Here is an 18,625-nt window from a genome sequence, read left to right as displayed (position 1 = left end):
ACCAAGCCCGCCCCTCGGCGCCCCTAGCGGGCAACTGCACGCCCTGGGCAACCGCACAGGGCCTTTGCCCGGGGCTCGTCCCCCGTCGCTGCTCGCCCCAGCCGCACCTTCGCACCCAAAAGGCACCTGCTGAACAGTGGCGCCTTGTTCATCACCCAAAGTGAGAGGTGTTGTCAGGAGCAGCGAAAACTTTAAAATACTTTTTTTCTGGTTTTGCAGAAAGTCCAGTTGTGCTTCTTACATGATCACATTGTTTCTCCAAAATAATTAAAAAAAAAAAATTTAAACTCCCGGTGACCCTTGAACAACACGGACTTGAGCTGTGTGGGTCAGAGTTACACGTGGGTCTTGGCTGCACGAGGGGCCCGTACCCCGCTCCGTTCAAGGGCCTACAGGACACGCAGCGCGGGATGGACCCAAAGCCATGCTGTGCGGAAGCGACCACCCGAGAGCCGCATTTGCTTAGTTTCTCATTAATGTCGCTATTTCCCGGATTTTGAGCACACATCTCCCGACCGTAAAACCTGCAAAATGTGTCTCCTGAGTAACGTCCCCCAGAACACGGCAGCTTCTCCCTTTGGGACAAACGAATCCCCTGCTTTGAATGAGACACGACGGCGTGTTCAGGAGTTGCGTTACCCGAACCTGCAAGGGCGTCGGGCGCTCCGGTGAAGCACCACTGGCCGCGGCTCTAGGCCGGGTCCAGGTCCACCCGCGTTTTCCTGCTCTGAACTGACCAGCCGGGACGGGTGGGCGCGGCGGCCGGGCAGGGTCAGGCCGGGGGCGACTGCGGGCTGCCGTCAGGGCTGTCATGCACGCTCCCGGGCACGCCTGCCGCCCTGTGGCCCCCCAGCCCCCCACCTGCTGCGGCGCTCCTCCTGGCCCTGGACACGTCGGATGCCCCGCTCTGGCTCTGCAGCCCCACTGGCCTCAGGGACCCTTCCCGCCGGCCACCCCAGCCTCCTCTGCTGGGGACAGCCCCCGACCGCTGCGCTCCCAGGTCCTGGCAACCCGCTCCCACTCCCCAGCTTCGATCTGGCAATTTGGCAAACCAGAAGGTCAAAGAGGCCCAGTCCCTCCGGTTCCGGGAGCCCGTCAGGCCACACGCCCCGTCCTCCAGCGACAGTTCTCAGAGGTTTCAAGTAGTCGATCTGGAGCCCAGAAATGACGACTTTTCTGGTGGTGACACCAGATGGACACGCAAACTACGTGTATTTTGCAAAATACTACGGTATTTTGCACAGCAAGTCACGGCCTGAGCGCTCTTCCTTGTGTGTGATGCGCGGCAGGGACCCGGGCGCCCACCCCAGATCCTCACCCCACCGAGCCGGTCCCACCCTCCTGATGCAGGTGACAGGGACGCCGGGCCAGGATGTGCCGGAGTTCCCTTGAAATGAAATCACACGTTCAGAACTGACTGTGCGGCCAATGCAGTGGCAGGTCCGCCCCCTTAACAGCTGCGCCGCAGAACACGGCCCGGCTTCCCTGCAGGCCACTGAAGGCCACTACGTCGGACCCTGGCTGGTACTCTCTGAGAAGCACCAGGATGACTACGTGTCTACAGGTGGCCGGGTTCAAGGTCAACCGAGCATTCGGGACGCAGGAAAAAGATGCAATTTGCCGTTTACCCTTGCAGGCTCCCTTGCACCGAAAACACCCACGGCCTAAGTGTCCCGAGATAGTGAACGCTTGATACACAACAGAATCGCCAGCGTTTGCAACATCTCTAATCGGAAATAGAGATTTACTTTTAGGAAAAGGAAAAAATAAATCGACACGGGTGTGCAGCTGGAGACAGATAGCAGGGCCTCCGCCTGGATGCACTTGCGTGATCACAACGGGCCACCGGCTTGCCAGGGCGGCCACACTGCGGACGAGGGGACGCCGCTCCGGTCCCTGCACCCTGAGGCCTAGCAGCACTGAGGGCCGTGCGGCCCCGCTCGGGACGCGCCGCAGGGGAGCGGCGAGGGGCGTGCACAGGGGCATCACCCAAACAGCGGCGGTCCAGGCCCGGGCTCAGACCCACTGCGCACGCTGCACAAAGTCTAACAACCCGGTCACCCTGTCGGGCAGCTCACGTGTGCCCCACCTGCGTCAGGACGATTGCACGTGGGCTTGCAGCCGTGGGCTTGGCCTCCGGATCTCCGCAGATGAATCAGCTCACTTACGAGATAAATACAGGGTTCTGCGGGAGTGCAGACGCGTGCCCGATGCCACGGAGACAGAGCTGAGGGAGCCGCAGATCCTGCTCCCCGGGGAGGGAGGACGTGGCCATGGGGGGCTACAGAGGACGGGGACAGCATGGGGGTCTCTCCGCACACACGGGTGGAATGTGACTTCCGTGCCGGGAGCACGGGAGAGAAGACACGGTTGCTGCTCTCAAGGACCACTGACCCCTAAGGATGGAGGCGCAGGAGTAAGGGCAAGACAACCGCACGCGACAGCTTGCTTGGCGTGGCTATGGCAGACAGAGAGGGAGGCCTTCCTCCTGGAAGAGCGGCCCTCAGCCCCAGGCCACAGTCCCCGGCCGGCCCTCGGGTCGCGGAGACGAGGATGCATGGACCACGAGCAAAGACAGAGACCGAGAGGCCAGCTCAGGGGCAGAGACGGGGCTGCTCGCCCCGGCTGGGGACGGGCACAGAGACGAACGACCCTCGCCACACGCGCACCCACCTGCAATGATGATGAGCACACGTAGAGCCAGCGCCATCGCCTTCTGCAGGGTCTCGACGGCTCCCGGGGGCTTCCGCAGCTGCTGGAAGACCTGACACACTGCCACACTGAGGGATAAAACAGACCGCGACCTCACACGGTGCTCGCGCCATCACTGCCGGGTGCGAGAACCGAAGTCCTACCCGCCCCACGTAGGCTCCAGGCACCCACGCAGCAGGGCCAACTCCGAGGACACACGGGGCCCCTGTTCTGCAAGCACGGACTCTGCCCGGGAGGCCAGACGCTCCTCTGATGAAAAGGGTCAGAAATTCAGATTTACCTCTTTTTTGTTTTTCTTGAACCCCAAATAGCTCTTGTCCCACTCAGAGATGAGCCAATACCCTTTCCAAAACCCGAAAGCATCCTCAGCATCCGACACAGCTGAGCAGATAAACCACACCATCCGTAAAGCCACTTGCAAAGGAATTTAACGAAGTCTGTCTGTTTATTCTCTTTTTCTTTTTCTTTTTTTTTTTTTTTTGACACTGTGGGTCACATCTCCTGATGGAGAGCACAACTGCCCAAGGAAGTTTCCTGAAATTCCTTGGAAAGGAACATCCTTGGGCAACCCGGGTGCCTCAGCGGTTTAGCACCACCTGCAGCCCAGGGCATGATCCTGGGGACCCGGGATCGAGTCCCGTGTTGGGCTCCCTGCATGGAGCCTGCTTCTCCCTCTGCCTGTGTCTCTGCCTCTCATTCTCTCTCTGTGTCTCTATGAATAAATAAATAAAAAAATCTTTAAAAAAAATCTTAAAAAGCACAAAATGTCTACGTGGTTCTACGAGCCGATTGCAGGTTCGAGAGAGCGCGACGCTGTTCGATACTTTCGGAGGTAGAGCAGAATAACACAGAGTCCTCCGGGGACGCAGGGGGCAGTGGTTGCTCTAAACTTGGGAATGAACAAAATAAAGAGGTTTTATTTTTGGATATGATAAAAATATAGTTGAACTGGAGAATATTTGGTGGGGGCAGGAAATGGTTATTCCTGAATTGAGTTTTAGTGCCATAGAAGGACAGACATAACTATCATTTCTGGCCAAATCACCCATGACGGTGTGTAGAGCCCTATGCTAATCAGCAGCTGGTATTACATATTTTGGTAAATTGTGGGATTTTCGTTACTACATTTCAGTTGTGCCTACAAGATCACTGACCCGGAAGCAAGAGTGATGATTTCTTTTCAATGTACAAAGGCCATGTACCGTCTCGCTCAGTAGGTGTATTGTACTGCAAAAGACACCGAATTGCCCCAAAATCTGGGCTTCTCAGCCTCCAAAATGAAGACTGTGGTGGGGACCAGCATTTCACAAACTAGAGCACGCTCATGGATCACCTGGGCATCTGGGTAGACCGCAGGCCCTCGGTGGGCAGGTTGGGGCATGCTGGGGACCTGCTCGCAGGTGAGCTGCCGGCCCCATGAGCTCACACTACAGAGCAAAGGGCTCCACCAGGCCTCAAACCCATGACCCCTGGGATTACCTATTCTGAACATTTTTTTGTCTTCCCCATTGAAGAAGCCAATGATAAAAAGAGTGAAAACAGAGAAGGAAAGCACTTTATGGCTAAGATATGGGGAACCCAGCCTTGTGACCTTAGTGGCCACACAGCCAGGTCACAGCCAATTCGTTTCCAGTCGTGGGGCACAGTGTAAGCTCCGTCCCCAGAGAAATGGCAACATCAGATGGAAACTGGAGTTGGTGGAGTAGAGGGATTGCCGGGACCACCTCTGCTCACATGGAAATTCACAGCAGAGCCTAAAATCTGACGCCGTGTGGCCTGGGATCAGAGGCAACGCAGACGTGAAGCGAGAAGCTCTGAAAGCCAGCATGCAAATTTTGAAGCAGCGATAGTTCTTCCTGCCAGGAGACCCTTGTCCCACTGACTGAGGAAATCCTGCCAAGTTACCAAGGATGCTGCATTCAAACTGCAGCCCTTAGCGGCAGAACCAACAGGGAATAGGTCAGGCTCTCTGGCCGAGGAGCGAGGGTCTGGTGGCACCTCCCATCTCCCTGTGGGACAATGAGAAAGGCAGGGACAGGCAGGGACCCTGGACCACCCAACTGTACAGTCACACACAGGAAGGATGACGTGGACAGAGCCGCGTCTCAGAGACTCTGCACACCCAGGACACAAATCCTCCAGCCTGAGGCAGCAGAAGCTTCCAGAACGTGACCAGGGCTCCCCTGACCTGCCTCAGGGTTGAGGGTAGTGCTTGGAGGTGGATCAACCTAAGGAGAGAAAAAGCCAGGGCGCCTGGCTGGCTCAGTCGGTAGAGCCGGCAACTCTTGATCTCAGAACTGTAAATCTGAGCCCCATGTTGGGTGCAGAGATTACTTAAAAGTAAAATTTTTAAAGAGAAAAGAAGGTAAATAAATAAATAAATAAATAAATAAAAATTAAAAAAAAAAAAAAAGAGAGAGAAAAGAAGGCAAGAGCAGCCTGTCCCTTTCCAGGGATGGTGACAACTAAAAGCACAGTTTTCAGCCTTATATTCCTATTGGCCTATCAGAGAGTAGGACCTGTGGGAGCCCGAGTATATGAATGGAGACACTGGGTATGTACCTCACTCAGGACAAGTGAATACAGTAAGAAGAAGTTTTTACTTATGAAAATGGAATAGTGAAAAAATAAATTAATTTAAAAAAAGAAAAGAAAAGAAAATGGAATAGTGTCCTTTCAAACACTCTTGGGTAAATCCAAAACACGTTTGAATGCCGAATCACCAGGCAAGTCGTGAAGACGCTAGACTCAAGGCACCGGGTGTTGAAGGAAGCCCCAGTGGGCAACCAAGGTAAAGTCAAGAAGCCTTCCTAACCTGATTCCAGGCCATTCCTACATAGTCTTGTTTTACAGTTACTGCAAGGAGGGGGCGCAAAAAGGAGGTGAATCAGGTGTTTTATTACCTTTGATCCATCAGCGGGACGTCTTGCCAGTAGTCCACCAATTCAATTAATCCCTTCAGGTACTTCTCGAAACCTGACAACGGTTCGAGGAGGTAAGAAAAATCAGGCATCGGGACCGTCTCTTCTTTTCCCACTGTGATCTTCTCTCTGGTGGCTGCATTCATAAAACTCTCAAAAATGGGCTGGAACACAGTTCTCATGGAATTTATCCACTGAGAATCGTTGAGCGGAAGGTCTTCCCCCACGAATGCCATCCTCCTTAACAGGACCTGGACCGCTTCTTCGAGCTGTTGATGCGTTACATCCTGAATCAGAGAGAAGTTGGAAAACAAAGCTCCACTGGCATCATCTCTTCCACCGGAGACCTCTCCAGCTGTCTCTATGGCTTTCAAAAGGTGGTCTGGATGCTGAGCGAATGTCAGCGACAGATTAAAAATACTCCAGTCGTCCTTCTCTAAGTCATTCCAAAGAGCTTCCAAGGTGCGACCAATCACTGTTCTCAAGTAAGTCCCGATTTCCGTGCTGTCTTGTGAGAACATTTCATTAAAAAACAGGATCACTTCCCGGGTTCTTTCCCATTTCGTATCTTGAGGGTAACTACGCGTGGGAAGTGGCTTCGGATGTAAGAAGTCTATCTGGTTGATGATATTATTTATGGGATCTAAGCAATCCAAAATTTCCTCCCATAGGTTAACAGAACCCATAGCAGATATTCGAGTCCCATTACTGAAAGCTGCCGTAAGATGCTCCATGGTTCCCAAGTGGCTTTTCACAGAAGTTAAAAATTCAACAATTTCTTTCAAAATATCAGAAAAGTCCTTGGACTGGTTCACATAGGAGAATGTGCTTGAAGAAGTGTTGACAACATCAGCGTCTTGTGAAATAGAAGGCTTGACGCCGATCATCCCAAAAGCCAAGTCAATAAATGGCGTCAACAAGTCATTTATATTTTCGGACGTGAAACGGTCTACATTCTGCAAAGCAGTTAATTCGTTCACAATATTTCGGACTCTTTGCTGCAAAATGGAATAGAGACTGTCGAAGAACTTCATAGTGTCACTGGTATTGGAGATGGAATGGGTTTCAGACATGGTGGCCATCTTCCTGGCAACTTTCTGGGCTCGCCCCACAAGTTCCACGGCGGAGGTCACTGAGGCGGCAAGATGGCTCATGTCAGCGATGTCCCTCACCAGCATGGTCAGGGTATCCGACATTTCCAAGAGGGGGCCTGGGGCACCACTCTCTCCACCAGCTCCTGAGATAACACCCAGCAATCTCTCAGTAATTTCTAACGTTGCTCTGTTTCTTAGAGGAAATGGATTATTTGCAAAGGGAAGCAAACCAGTTAGATTAGCAAGTATAACTCCTCGGAGCGTTGGACACGAGTCACGGAAGCCCTGGAGAGGAGAGGTTACAAGCTCGTCCATGAGACGTGCTAGCTCTATGGAAGCTTCTCTCACGAGCCGAAGAGCTGATCTGAGATCATGACTTAGTTGGAGGAGATCCTCAGAGCTGTTCATGTGGAAGAGCAACCGACTCACGACCGCAAGGAACTCCGAATTATTTTCAGTCTTATTTTCCCCTGGGGTTTCCCTTAGAAGAGCATTAAATAAATCTCTCATGAACTTCGCTCCTCGACCTTTATCAAAATAAAATTCTCCATTGTCTAAAATAAATGAACTTTTGATTAGACGATTTAGAGTCTCCTTTAAACTCAAGAAAATGCTCATCAGACAGTCTTCTTTTGAGGTGGTAAGAAATTGATCCAGTGTCAGAATTTCTAGATATTTATCCTTTGGGACAAAACTGTAAATAAATATTTATTGAATTTCACGTTTAGTAGTGGGGAGATTAAAGCCTAGAGTCCTATCTTTGTTTCATAGTAGGAACACGGACAGATCACACTGGCTACAAGGTGACACGCTCACTCACATTCCAGATGAAAATTAGGATTTCAGAGCCAAATAATGAAAACGACGGAGGAATTTCACAGGTAATCCCATTATGATGCCTCACACCTAGCCACTTCAAAAGCCACATACTTTCAGTTTTAGAAAAGACAGGAAGATGAGATCAAGATAAGCTGCTTCTCGCTGCAAGAGGAACATCTTTCCGAATGTTCCAAGTCCCAGCAAATCGCTCAGACGGGGGGTGGCGCTGCGATGTGTCAGCGGGGCGGGGGGACAGCCCATTCCATGTCACTCCTGGAGGGTGAGAAGGTGGATTCCCTCACAAGAGTAGAGGAGGACAGGAAGCCAGTGGCCCTACCGCAGCATCAACAGGTGCTGCTGGGAAGTGATTCTGCAGGTGCGATTAAAACCTCTGATGAGTAAACTCTGACTTAGTGAAACAGTGTCCTGAGCGGACCTGACTCCATCAGTTACAGGGCCTTCGGAGCGTGCCTAGAACCCCCCTGACCCAGCAACTGCTCTTCCCAATCACCACCCCCGAAAACCTTTTCCTGTGGGCAGTACGACCCCCCCCTTGGGATCCCACCTGCCTGTGAGCATGCCTTCCGACTCTGCACCTGCTTAGCCCGCGGCCAGAAAGGACAAGAGCCAGCTCCTTCCTTGAATTAAATCCTTGCTCTGACTGGGTGTTATTCTGTATGTTGGCAAATTGAACACCAATAAAAAATAAATTTATTATTAAATAAATAAATAAATAAATAAATAAATAAATAAATAAATCCTTGCTTTGCCTCTATTTCTGTGGTTGTGCCCTGACTGACACAGACATCACAGAACGAGCTGGGATATCCCTCCAACCTTTTCACTGGCAAGCTTCAAATAGAATGAAAAAATAATGTGACTATCAGTTTTAGAAGTATTTTTAAAGACTTTTTTTTTTTTTTTTATTGAGAGAGAGAGAGAGCACGAGCAGAGGGAGAGGGAGAAGCAGGCTCCCCGTGGAGCAGGGAGCCCGACACGGGGCCCGATTCCAGGACGTTGGGATCATGACCTGAGCCAAAGGCAGATGCTTTACCAACTGAGCCACCCAGGTGCCCTCAGTTTGAGAATTTTAGATTAATTGGCATGAAAATATTTAAACCCCTCACTGGTGATGAGACAGTTACTACATCTATTCTAATTATGAGCATGTATATGCATACACATATATAAAAACTAATGCTTAAGTTCCACATAAAATAGAACTTCTATAACTATCTTCAGAACCCAAAAATGTAAGAAAGCATTAGTGATTAATGGCCAGGGGCTAGGTTTCCATAAGTGCTTACTACTTAGATGACAATCATCAAAATTATTTCGCTTTGGTATTTTAATAAAATGTCCATTAAAACATCCAAGGTGATAGGTATAAAAGTGCTGTTATTGGTATTTATATGCTTCAGGAAATAAAAGTCAACTGTAACATAGAATAACCTCATTTACTACACAAAAGTAGATGGGCGCCTGGCTGGCACAGTTGGTTAAGCATCCAACTATTGATTTCAGCTCAGATTGTGATCTCAGGGCTGTGAGATCGAGCCCCTTATTGACTCCATACTCCGTGCAAAGGAGTCTGCTTGAGATTCTCTCTCCCTCTCCTCCTCCCTCCCCCACTCAGCATTCTCTCTCCCTCTCTTTCTCCCTCTCAATAAGTAAACCTTCAAAACAAAAAAAAAAGTGGGGCAACCGGAGTGGCTCAGCGGTTTAGCACCGCCTTTGGCCCAAGGCCTGATCCTAGAGACCTGGGATCGAGTCCCACATCGGGCTCCCGGCAGGGAGCCTGCTTCGCCCTCTGCCTGTGTCTCTGCCTCTTTCTCTGTTTCTCATGAAGAAAGAAAAGAAAAAAAAGAAAAAAGAAAGAAAAGAAAAGAAAAGAAAAGAAAGAAAAAAGAAAGAAAAGAAAAGAAAAGAAAAGAAAAGAAAAGAAAAGAAAAGAAAAGAAAGAAAAGAAAAGAAAGAAAAGAAAAGAAAAGAAAAGAAAAGAAAAGAAAAGAAAAGAAAAGAAAAGAAAAGAAAAAGAAACCCTTAAAAAAAAAAAGTAGACTCACCTCATCTCTGCAACAATGTCTTTGTGGAAGGCCTTTAGCAGAAGAGATATTTTGTCCTCAGAATTTTCCTCTAGTAAAACTGAGAAGAATGTTTTCAAAACCTGTTCCACGGAATCCACCATGCTTCTTGGAGGCAGGATTATTCTCTCACCGTTTTCTGACAGCGTCTGGTTCAAGGTGAGCTTGATGAAATTCATTATGTGAAGGTCAGTATCACTTGAATTTGAGGCTTCCTCTGGAGAACTCCCGGCTAATGTATTGATTGAGTTAATTAAGAAACTTTCAAAAAGGAGTGGAACAAGGGAGAAATTAGTTAGCTGCTCTTGGCTTAACAGTTGAGTAAGATGGGCAACATCAAAATTACCTTCCCTAGAGATGATTTTGAGTAAACCCAAAAAGGTAGCAATGTCTTTGATCAACAAAGCTAGATCATCAGGTGAACTCCCATTGGCCATAAGAAGAAATAATGTTTGAATCATTTCAGAGTCATCTTGGTTTGCCCCTTTATGAAGCCAGTTTTTTATGACCGACAGAAAATCTTCAGTGATTTCTGATGTCTTCAATGACGACCCCAGGCTTTCAAAAAAATGGGCGAGTTGCAAAGTTACGTTTTGAAGAGTCTCTGAATTAATCATCTGAATTTCTTTGATAATTTCAGAAAGCAGGGGTCTGTTAGGAAAGTCGTGGCTTAGATCTGTCATGATTTGTTCAAGCTCAAGCCTTAGTTTCTCAAAGTAAGAAGAGTTGTAAGCCGCTTCTCTTTTTTTAGTAAAACTTGATGATGCTTCTGAACTACTGCCCGTCAGGTTGACATCTAGAAATGTCATGAATGGAGGATCTAGGGAACGGGTACTATTTTCTGGTTGCTGATCCCCAGAAGGCAATTTCATGATCTTTTCCAAAATTAAGGAAATCTTATTTCGAACAGATGCCTCTGTGCCCTCACTAATGTTAAGGATCTTGTTTAAACTAGCTAGTTTATCAAGAAAGTTTTCATCTAACTGAATTTTTGTAAAGTTAACGTTTTTTAATTGTGCTATGATCTGCGAAGCAATTTGCTTTATGGGGCCACTGGGACAAAGTTCGGAGATACTGTCATTGCTTTGATTTTCAGAAGACGGGACATACGGCAACGCTTTATGCCAAAATTCTTGCATGGTTTTCACAAGCGATGTTTTAACATGGAAGACCTCAGAGAGCTCTAGAAGAATGGAATTCCAGTCCACTAGTTCACGAATTACACAGACCATCTTCCTAGAAATCTCCTCCTGCGAGCCTTCATCCGGACACTGCAAACCTACCGGGGGAGAGAGGTGGAGGTGGTTGAGCATACTGGCCACTTTACTATAAAAGGAAGACGATGTGAGCTCACGGGATTTACAGGCGTCTAACTTGAGGCTCGGCTGAAACCCAGAAGCTGTGTGATTCCAGCACCAAATCACAGGAAGGCAGGTTAAAGCCGCAGAAAGAATTTCCGGTTTCTCTGATATTAATTCAACTGTGTCCAAAAGAGTCTTTATCACGATAGCAAAGTCTTCCTTGGTGACACTGGAAATGCTTATGCCATGAAGGAGAGTGAAGTTGTAGACATCCTTGAGGACTTCGGTGAGGTTTTTGTCGACTCCCCTCTGCAGGAGCCTCACGGCATGAGGAAGCACATAGTATGTGTCTACCACAGCGTTGACATCATCCTTAGGGAACAAGCGTGAGAACTTCAGCAGATGATTGACATTCCAAGCACGTGAGCTGTCCACAAATTTTTCCACCAAGCCAACAAGCAAGTTGGCCCCCAGGCTGCGAGTACCTAACCTACTGACATTCTTCAAGAAATCTGTTAGGCTTTCACTCACTTGCTCAAGTTGGTTGACCAGCAGGTCTATGTCCATCTTCTTGAGAGTGCGCAGGAGAGAAGCTACCTTCTTGAAAACCTGAATGTCACCCGGATCTTGTGGGATCTTATGAAGAACTGAGGGCGTCAGGGAGTTGAACACATCTCTAATCAGTTGGATACCAAGACCTACAGCGTTCATGATTTCATGAGGAATTATTTGTGGTGGATTTTGGAGGTCATGAGAGAAGTTGAAGGCAAGGTAGCTGGCTAATTGATAAAACGAATTGCCCAAGCTGTTGACGTCCTTTTCTTTTGGACTGGTAGCAAATATATTTAAAAACTTTACAGACGTAGAAGAGGAGTCATTTTCTAGGATGTTACTGGAAATTTCTTTCATAAGTTTCTGAATTTCCTTCCCCAGAGCTACTAAATGCCGCCAAAGATCTGTAAACTGGCTAGGTATGTCATCTGACAGTTCTACGGGTCTTAGAATTAATTCAGTAAAACGTTTCCAGTTGGACTGAGATATAAAGTCAAAATCTCTTGTCAAGTTGTTGATAATCATCCTTACTTGGTTTGTGGAACCATTTAAAAGAGTTAGTAAGATCTCAAATTTGGGTACCTTTTCCTTTTCAAAGATTGCAGTGAGCATTGCATTCAGAAAGTCAGTTACATTTTTCAATACGATATTCACACAATTTATGTCTGACTTATTCCATGAGCAGGGAGATTCCTTTATATTTAGAATCCAAGTAACAAGGTTCAATGTAGAGTTAATTTTGTCTCCCACATCTCCGAAACTCCTCCAGTTACCCTGAGGAGAGCCTTGTGCAACACCGGAATTATACATCATGTACAGATGGTTCATGAGGTCTACCCAGGCAATGCATCCCTTCAGGCTGCTAATCGTGTCCTCGGAGGAAAATGTGGAATTTAGCACAGCCAGAATACGTAATGTCCTCTGTGATGTATTTACATGTAAAAAGCCATCTTCCAAAATAAACTCAGTAATGTTTTGGAAAATATTGGCACAGGACAATAAATCTTGGTCATGTGACACATTTTGAAGCAATAACATTGTTTCTCTGAGCTGGGTGAGGACACTTTCAAATTTCACTCCATAATCTGTGACATCATTTGACAGAAAGTGATTTATCAGTCGTACGTTTCTGTTGATGTATTCTGAGGTATTAGTGCTTAACTCCATGAAAACATCAAGCAGAGAATAGAAAAATTCTCTGCTTGCACTTGTGTTTAATGGAAATGTCTTTAGCTGATGCAGGGCAGTTTCCATGGTGAAAAGGGATTTCCCTACTTGGCCAGGGCTAAGTGACTTTACCCAAACTAATGCATCACCTAATACTACCCAGAGATCTCTGAGGGTCAAAAAATCATCCCAATCATGAAAGCCATCAGCTTGAGTTACATTCTTAAACAAATCCAGTATGAGTCTGGCAGGGTGATGGGTGGGAAATATTCCCGGGCAGCTTTCAGAAATTTTCACATCACTTTCCAATTCATCCAGAAGCTGAGTGAGACCAACATGAAGAGGAATGAAAACATTCATGTCAAACTGTAATATCTGAGATAGGTTTCCCAAGATTTCAGTCCACATTTGAAGCCATGAGGCGGTACAGTGAACAGCCGTTAATTCATTGAACGTACTGCCATTTGCTGAGAGGTTTGAAAGAATTTGTGTCCATGGAAGGATAAATGAAGACCCTCTCTCTGTTGAGTAATCCACGGAAGAGATGTTCTTATTATCCAAAGCAAAGCATTCATCACCCGACAGGGCTTCTACTGATCCGTTGAAGAGCTGGCTCATGTATTGAAAGAAAGAAATACGGAAATCTTCATCTACCATGAGCAGCTGCTTGAGGCCTGTCAACGTGGCATGGATCACTTCCAGTTCTGGGCCCTCTGTAGACACCAGGGATTGAGCTTGAAGCTCCAAGTAGTTAAAACTTGAAAGCAACTGCTGACAATAAGATCCGTCAGAAAGTCCCTCCAGAACCCCTGTTGTCTCGTATAAAAATGCAAATGCTTTACTGATGTTTTGGAAATTAAATTGCTTTATGATATCCAAAATGTGTTTTGAGGTTTGTGCAAGAAAAGATAGCAAAGACTCTGTGCTCTGAATGCTCAAGAGTTTATAAATATGTTGGAAACACGAAGAATAAATCCGCAGAAGCAAAGCTGAATCTTTGTCGTGGAAGACATTTAGATATATCTGAGTCAAGATTGTATCAACTTCTCGTTTTTCAGGCTCAGAAAGGGCTGAGAAAAGTTCAGATGCATTCCTTATAGCATAGACTGTGTCCAGAGCTTTGGAGACTTGTCCCTGCTTCAGAAACCCGAATTCATAGAGACCACTTATCACAGTTTCACTTACATGTACAAAGTCCATTTCCACAGCTGGCGATTGAGGCCAGTCTGAATGGAACAACTGGGAAAAGTTAAGGCTCTTGCTAAGGACCCTCGCATCTTCCGGGACAGAAAAATTAAGAAGTGTAGACAAGGTTTCCAATTTCATTCTTTCTCCTTTTGAAATGCCATACATCCACAATTCCAGGAGCTTGGGATTAATTTCAAAAAGTACTAATTCCATAAATCTTAAAATATTGTTTGATTCCTTCTTTATCCAGAGATGTTCAAGAGTTTCTATTTTGTCAATCATTGCTTTGCCAAATTCCAAGAGTTTCTGACTATCAATAGCAGATGGGTCTCTCTTTAAACTTTGTAAACGATTTATCCACAAATGGCTCGTGTTCAGAAGAGTCTCAGTGAGGGATGGGGGGTCATGGAATTTGGGCATACTGGGTGAGTCAAAAGGATCAGGCAATAATTTCTCCAAAAATCCCACAAAAGATAAAAAATAGTCTATTTGCTCGTCCTCAAGGGGATGCAACTTCTTTTCCATCATAAGAAGTTCCTTTGTGGAATTCAAGACCCTACAATAGTAACGGAATTGTCTTAGTACCCAAAAATAAATAAATAAGTAAATTCAAGACAAATTCAACTTACTGAATTTTCAAAGTAATACACTTATCTACAGCAAAACATAATTGGACTATTTGCTACACAATATATTTTGCAACTGGAATTAAGTTAATTTGAACATCTGGAAGTGTTTTAGAAAACCACAATTCAGATGCTCAAAATCTGGGCAGCCCGGGGGGTTCAGCGGTTTAGTGCCACCAACTTCAGCCCAGGGTGTGATCCTGGAGACCTGGGATCAAGTCCTGGAGACCCAGGATCGAGTCCCCCTTCTGGCTCCCTGCATGGAGCCTGTTTCTCCCTCTGCCTGTGTCTCTCATGAATAAATAAACTCTTAAAAAAAAAAAAAAAGATATAACTCAAAATCTGCTTCCTGCACCAAAAACAATAAATTTTATATTATTTTACTCCATGATTTCTTTTGTAAGATCGTTAAAGCTAAGTTTTCTGTGTATGTCAGAAGAATCTCAGGATTCGATTCCTGTTGTGTCTCCCAATGTCTTGGCTACAGAGGGAGTCCAATGGCAAAGTGTGTCAGAAACTACCCCCTATGATTTAAGGACAACTACTGGAATGGCCTGTTCTGGGAGATATTCCAGTGCTCCTTAAACAATGCAGTACTTCCCACCACTAGAAACTCATGATTGTAGGTCATGTACCTTCTCTCCGGGTGTCTACTTGTGAAATACAAAGAGTTCTCAGAGGAGCAACTCAGCAGTTATGATAAGTCCATACCCGTAATACAAGTCCACACCTGGAAAAGTCACTAACTCAGGAGCCACCAGCCCACTTTTTAAATCACTGGGGCTCTATGTGTTTCAGAGTTTAGAAAGATGACATAAAGGGCACATGGGTGCCTTGGTTGTCTGAGCATCTGACTCGTAATTTTAGCTCCTGTCATGATCTCAGAGTCATGAGATCGAGCCCCAAATGGGTCTCCGTGTAGAGCATGGAGTCTGCTTGAGAGTCTCTCTCCCTCTTCCCCGCCCCTCCTCCGCTTGTGCTCTCGACCTCTCTAAATAAAAATAAATAAAACCTTAAAAAAAAAAAAAAAAAGACATGGTGCATGCACCAGGCAGAGGAATAGGGAGAAGCAGACTCCCCGCTGAGCAGGGAGCCCGATGTGGGGCTCGATCTCATGACCTTGAGATCATGATCTGAGCCCAAGGCAGACACTTAACCAACTGAGCCACCCAGGCACCCCTCGGGGGCTCAGTCAGTTAAGAGTCCAGCTGTTGTTTTGTGCAGGTCCTGATTGCGGGGTCATGAGATGGAGGCCCACCTGGGGCTCCACACTCAGTGCAGAGTCTGCAGCAGACTCTCTCCCTCACCCTCTGCCGCTCCCCCCAGCATTCTCTCTCTCTCTCTCTCTCTCTCTCTCTTTCTCAAATAGATAAATATATCTTAAAATATACATGATAGCTAGGGCACCTGGCCAGGTTAGTTGGTAGAGCAGACAACTCTTGATCTCAGGGTTGTGAGTTCACGCCCCACATCGGATGTAGAGCTTACTTTAAAAGAATAAGTAAAATGAAAGGCTCATCCTTTTAAATAAATAAATTAATTAATTAATTAATTAATAATAAATAAATAAACAAACTATATACAATGTCCATAATTATACATAAAAATCTCCACCTCAGTGCACATGCCAAAATAGCAGAGCCTCATACAACCTGGCAGTGCTTGTTCCAAAGGTCATTTCTCTCCCCAAAATCTCTAGAACTACCAGAATCTTAAATCACTGATTCCCTGTCTAACGTAAGCAACTGGATGAGAGTATTATTCCAACATTCCATCTTCGGAGCAGGTATTATAAGTTACGCTTTGGAAAGAAAATCTTATTATTATCGTCTGTATTTCTCTTCAAAATCCATGGAAACATGAGTCATTACATTGTATGGAGCAAATATTATCAAACACCTAATAGGAAACGCCGCATCAACAGCCACATCAGGAGCTCACATTTTAAAGCAAGTGCTTATTGGGCCCCCGGGTGGTGCAGCATGTTAAGCGTCCCACTCTCGACTTTGGCTCCGGTCGTGATCTCAAGGTTGTGAGATCAAGCCCCTCATCAGGCTCTGAGAGGGACCTGGAGTCTGCTCAAGATTCTCTCTTCCTCTCCCTCTGCTCCTCCCCCCAACTCACACTCTCTCACGTTATCTCTAAAAAATAATAACTACACAAATAAATAAGTAAATAAAGTGTTTCTATAAGTAGGTTTTGTCTTTAGATAATAGTTAAATCGAAACCTGGAAATTAAATTCTGAAAACTCACCTAGAGATGGAAGCAGCTGGAGACTTGAGGAAGTTACTCAAAAATGTGAAATAATTATCCGTGATGACTTCCCAATCCATGTTTTCTCCATAACAAGGCGACTCCTCAGAGAAAGCTAAATGGAAAGGCATTTCATATATTGATTTTTAGTTGGACACAACAGTCAAATCTGCCAAAGTGAAAAACACTATAGTGGTTCGGTTAATCCTGGTTGAAAATAAAACAAAAGGTTTGAAATCCTTGAGAGTTGGCTTCCACTTCTGGCAAAGGTCAAATACCACTGGCCATCAAGCAGCATAGATGGTGATCCATAGAAAACAGAAAGTACAGAAGGTGAGACCCAGGATTTCTAGAAGTTTGGTCTTTTCTCATTTTAAACAAGCTGTTTCTGGGGCTCCAGGATGGCTCAGGCGGTTAAGCATCTGCCTTTGGCTCAGGTCATGATCCCGGGGTCCTGGGATTGAGCCCGGACTCAGGCTCCCTGCTCAGCTTCTCCCTCTCCCTCTGCCACTTCTGCTTATGCGTGTTCTCTCTCTCTCTCTAATAAAATCTTTTTAAAAATAGGAAAACAAAGTAGCAAGCACAAAATAAGGATAAATCATGTTTGAAAAAAATAATAAAATAATAATGTTTGGCATCAAAAATCACTGGGCAGGGGATCCCTGGGTGGCTCAGCAGTTTAGCGCCACCTTCAGCCAGGGCGTGACCCTGGAGTCCCGGGATCGAGTCCTCCGTCGGGCTCCCTGCATGGAGCCTGCTTTTCCCTCTGCCTGTGTCTCTGCCTCTCTCTCTCTGTCTCTCATGAATAAATAAATAAAATCTTTTAAAAAAAAATCACTGGGCATATAAAGAAGCAGAAAGATGTGACCCATGGTTAGGACAAAAACATAATCAATCAAAATAACCCAGAACAGTATGCCATTGGCACAAAAATAGACACATAGATCAAGGAAACAGAATAGAGACCTCAGAAAATAAGCCTGCACTTATAGGGTCAATTAATCTGCAACAAAGGAGACAAGAGCACACAATGGGTAAAAGACAGGCTCCTTAACAAGTGGAGTCGGGAGTACCGGCCGCCACATGCAGACGAGTGAACTGTCCACTTTCTTACACCGTGCACAAGAATAACCTCAGAATACACCAAAGATCTAAATGTGAGACCTGAACCCGTAAAACTCCCGACAGAAAATCTAGGCAGTAAATTCTTGGACAGTGGTCTTAGCAATATTTTTTTTGGATCTGTCTCCTCACGGAAGGGCCACAAAATAAAACTATCAAGACTCCATCAAACTGAAACGCTTCTGCACAGCAAAGGAAACCCCATTAATAAAACAAAAAAGCAACCTACTGGACTGGAGAAGAGATTTACGGAGGATACTTCCAGTAAGGAGCCAATGCCCAAAATACATAAAGAACTCCTTCTACTCAACAACAAAAAAACAATCTGATTTAAAAATGGGCAGCTGACCCCGGCAGATATTTTTCCAAAGACAGACAGATGGTCAACAAGCAAGAAAAAACAAGCTCCGCATCACTCATTATCAGGGAAATGCTAAAGAGGGGCCTCTGGGGGCTCAGCTGGTTAAGGGTCTGCCTTGGGCTCAGGTCACGATGCGGGGGCCTGGGATCCAGCCCCGCGTCGGGCTCCCTGCTCAGGGGGGAGCCTGCCTCTCCCTCTCCCTCTCCCTCTGCCACTCCCCCGCCTGTGCTCTCTCGGTCTCCCTGTCAAATAAATACATAAAATCTTTAAAAATAAATGGAAGCCAAGTCAAGGGTTGAAGTGAAGACCGAATGAAAGAACTGAAACAAAACACAGTAAATGTTGTGATTGTCAATATTATTGAGACTTCCGAACCCAGACTTCTCACTGAAGGTCACTCTTTACAGCCAGTGTTTTTGGAAAA

At 46.3% G+C, this 18,625-nt stretch overlaps 1 protein-coding gene across 1 annotated transcript in view; it reads right to left on the bottom strand.

Annotated features, from left to right (window-relative positions):
* Positions 1-18,625, bottom strand: part of ABCA13 (ATP binding cassette subfamily A member 13) — a 232,906-nt gene that overhangs the window by 156,801 nt on the left and 57,480 nt on the right. The window contains exons 18-21 of the mRNA XM_038562528.1: positions 16,719-16,833; positions 9,613-14,394; positions 5,616-7,421; positions 2,674-2,780 (exon numbers count right to left, since the gene is read on the bottom strand). Coding sequence (XP_038418456.1) covers positions 2,674-2,780; positions 5,616-7,421; positions 9,613-14,394; positions 16,719-16,833 — 6,810 coding nt within the window. The remainder of the gene's footprint in view (positions 1-2,673; positions 2,781-5,615; positions 7,422-9,612; positions 14,395-16,718; positions 16,834-18,625) is intronic.

Source organism: Canis lupus, chromosome 18, assembly GCF_011100685.1.
Source record: "Canis lupus familiaris isolate Mischka breed German Shepherd chromosome 18, alternate assembly UU_Cfam_GSD_1.0, whole genome shotgun sequence".
NCBI lineage: Eukaryota > Metazoa > Chordata > Mammalia > Carnivora > Canidae > Canis > Canis lupus.
This window is presented reverse-complemented; position numbering and strand designations above follow the sequence as displayed.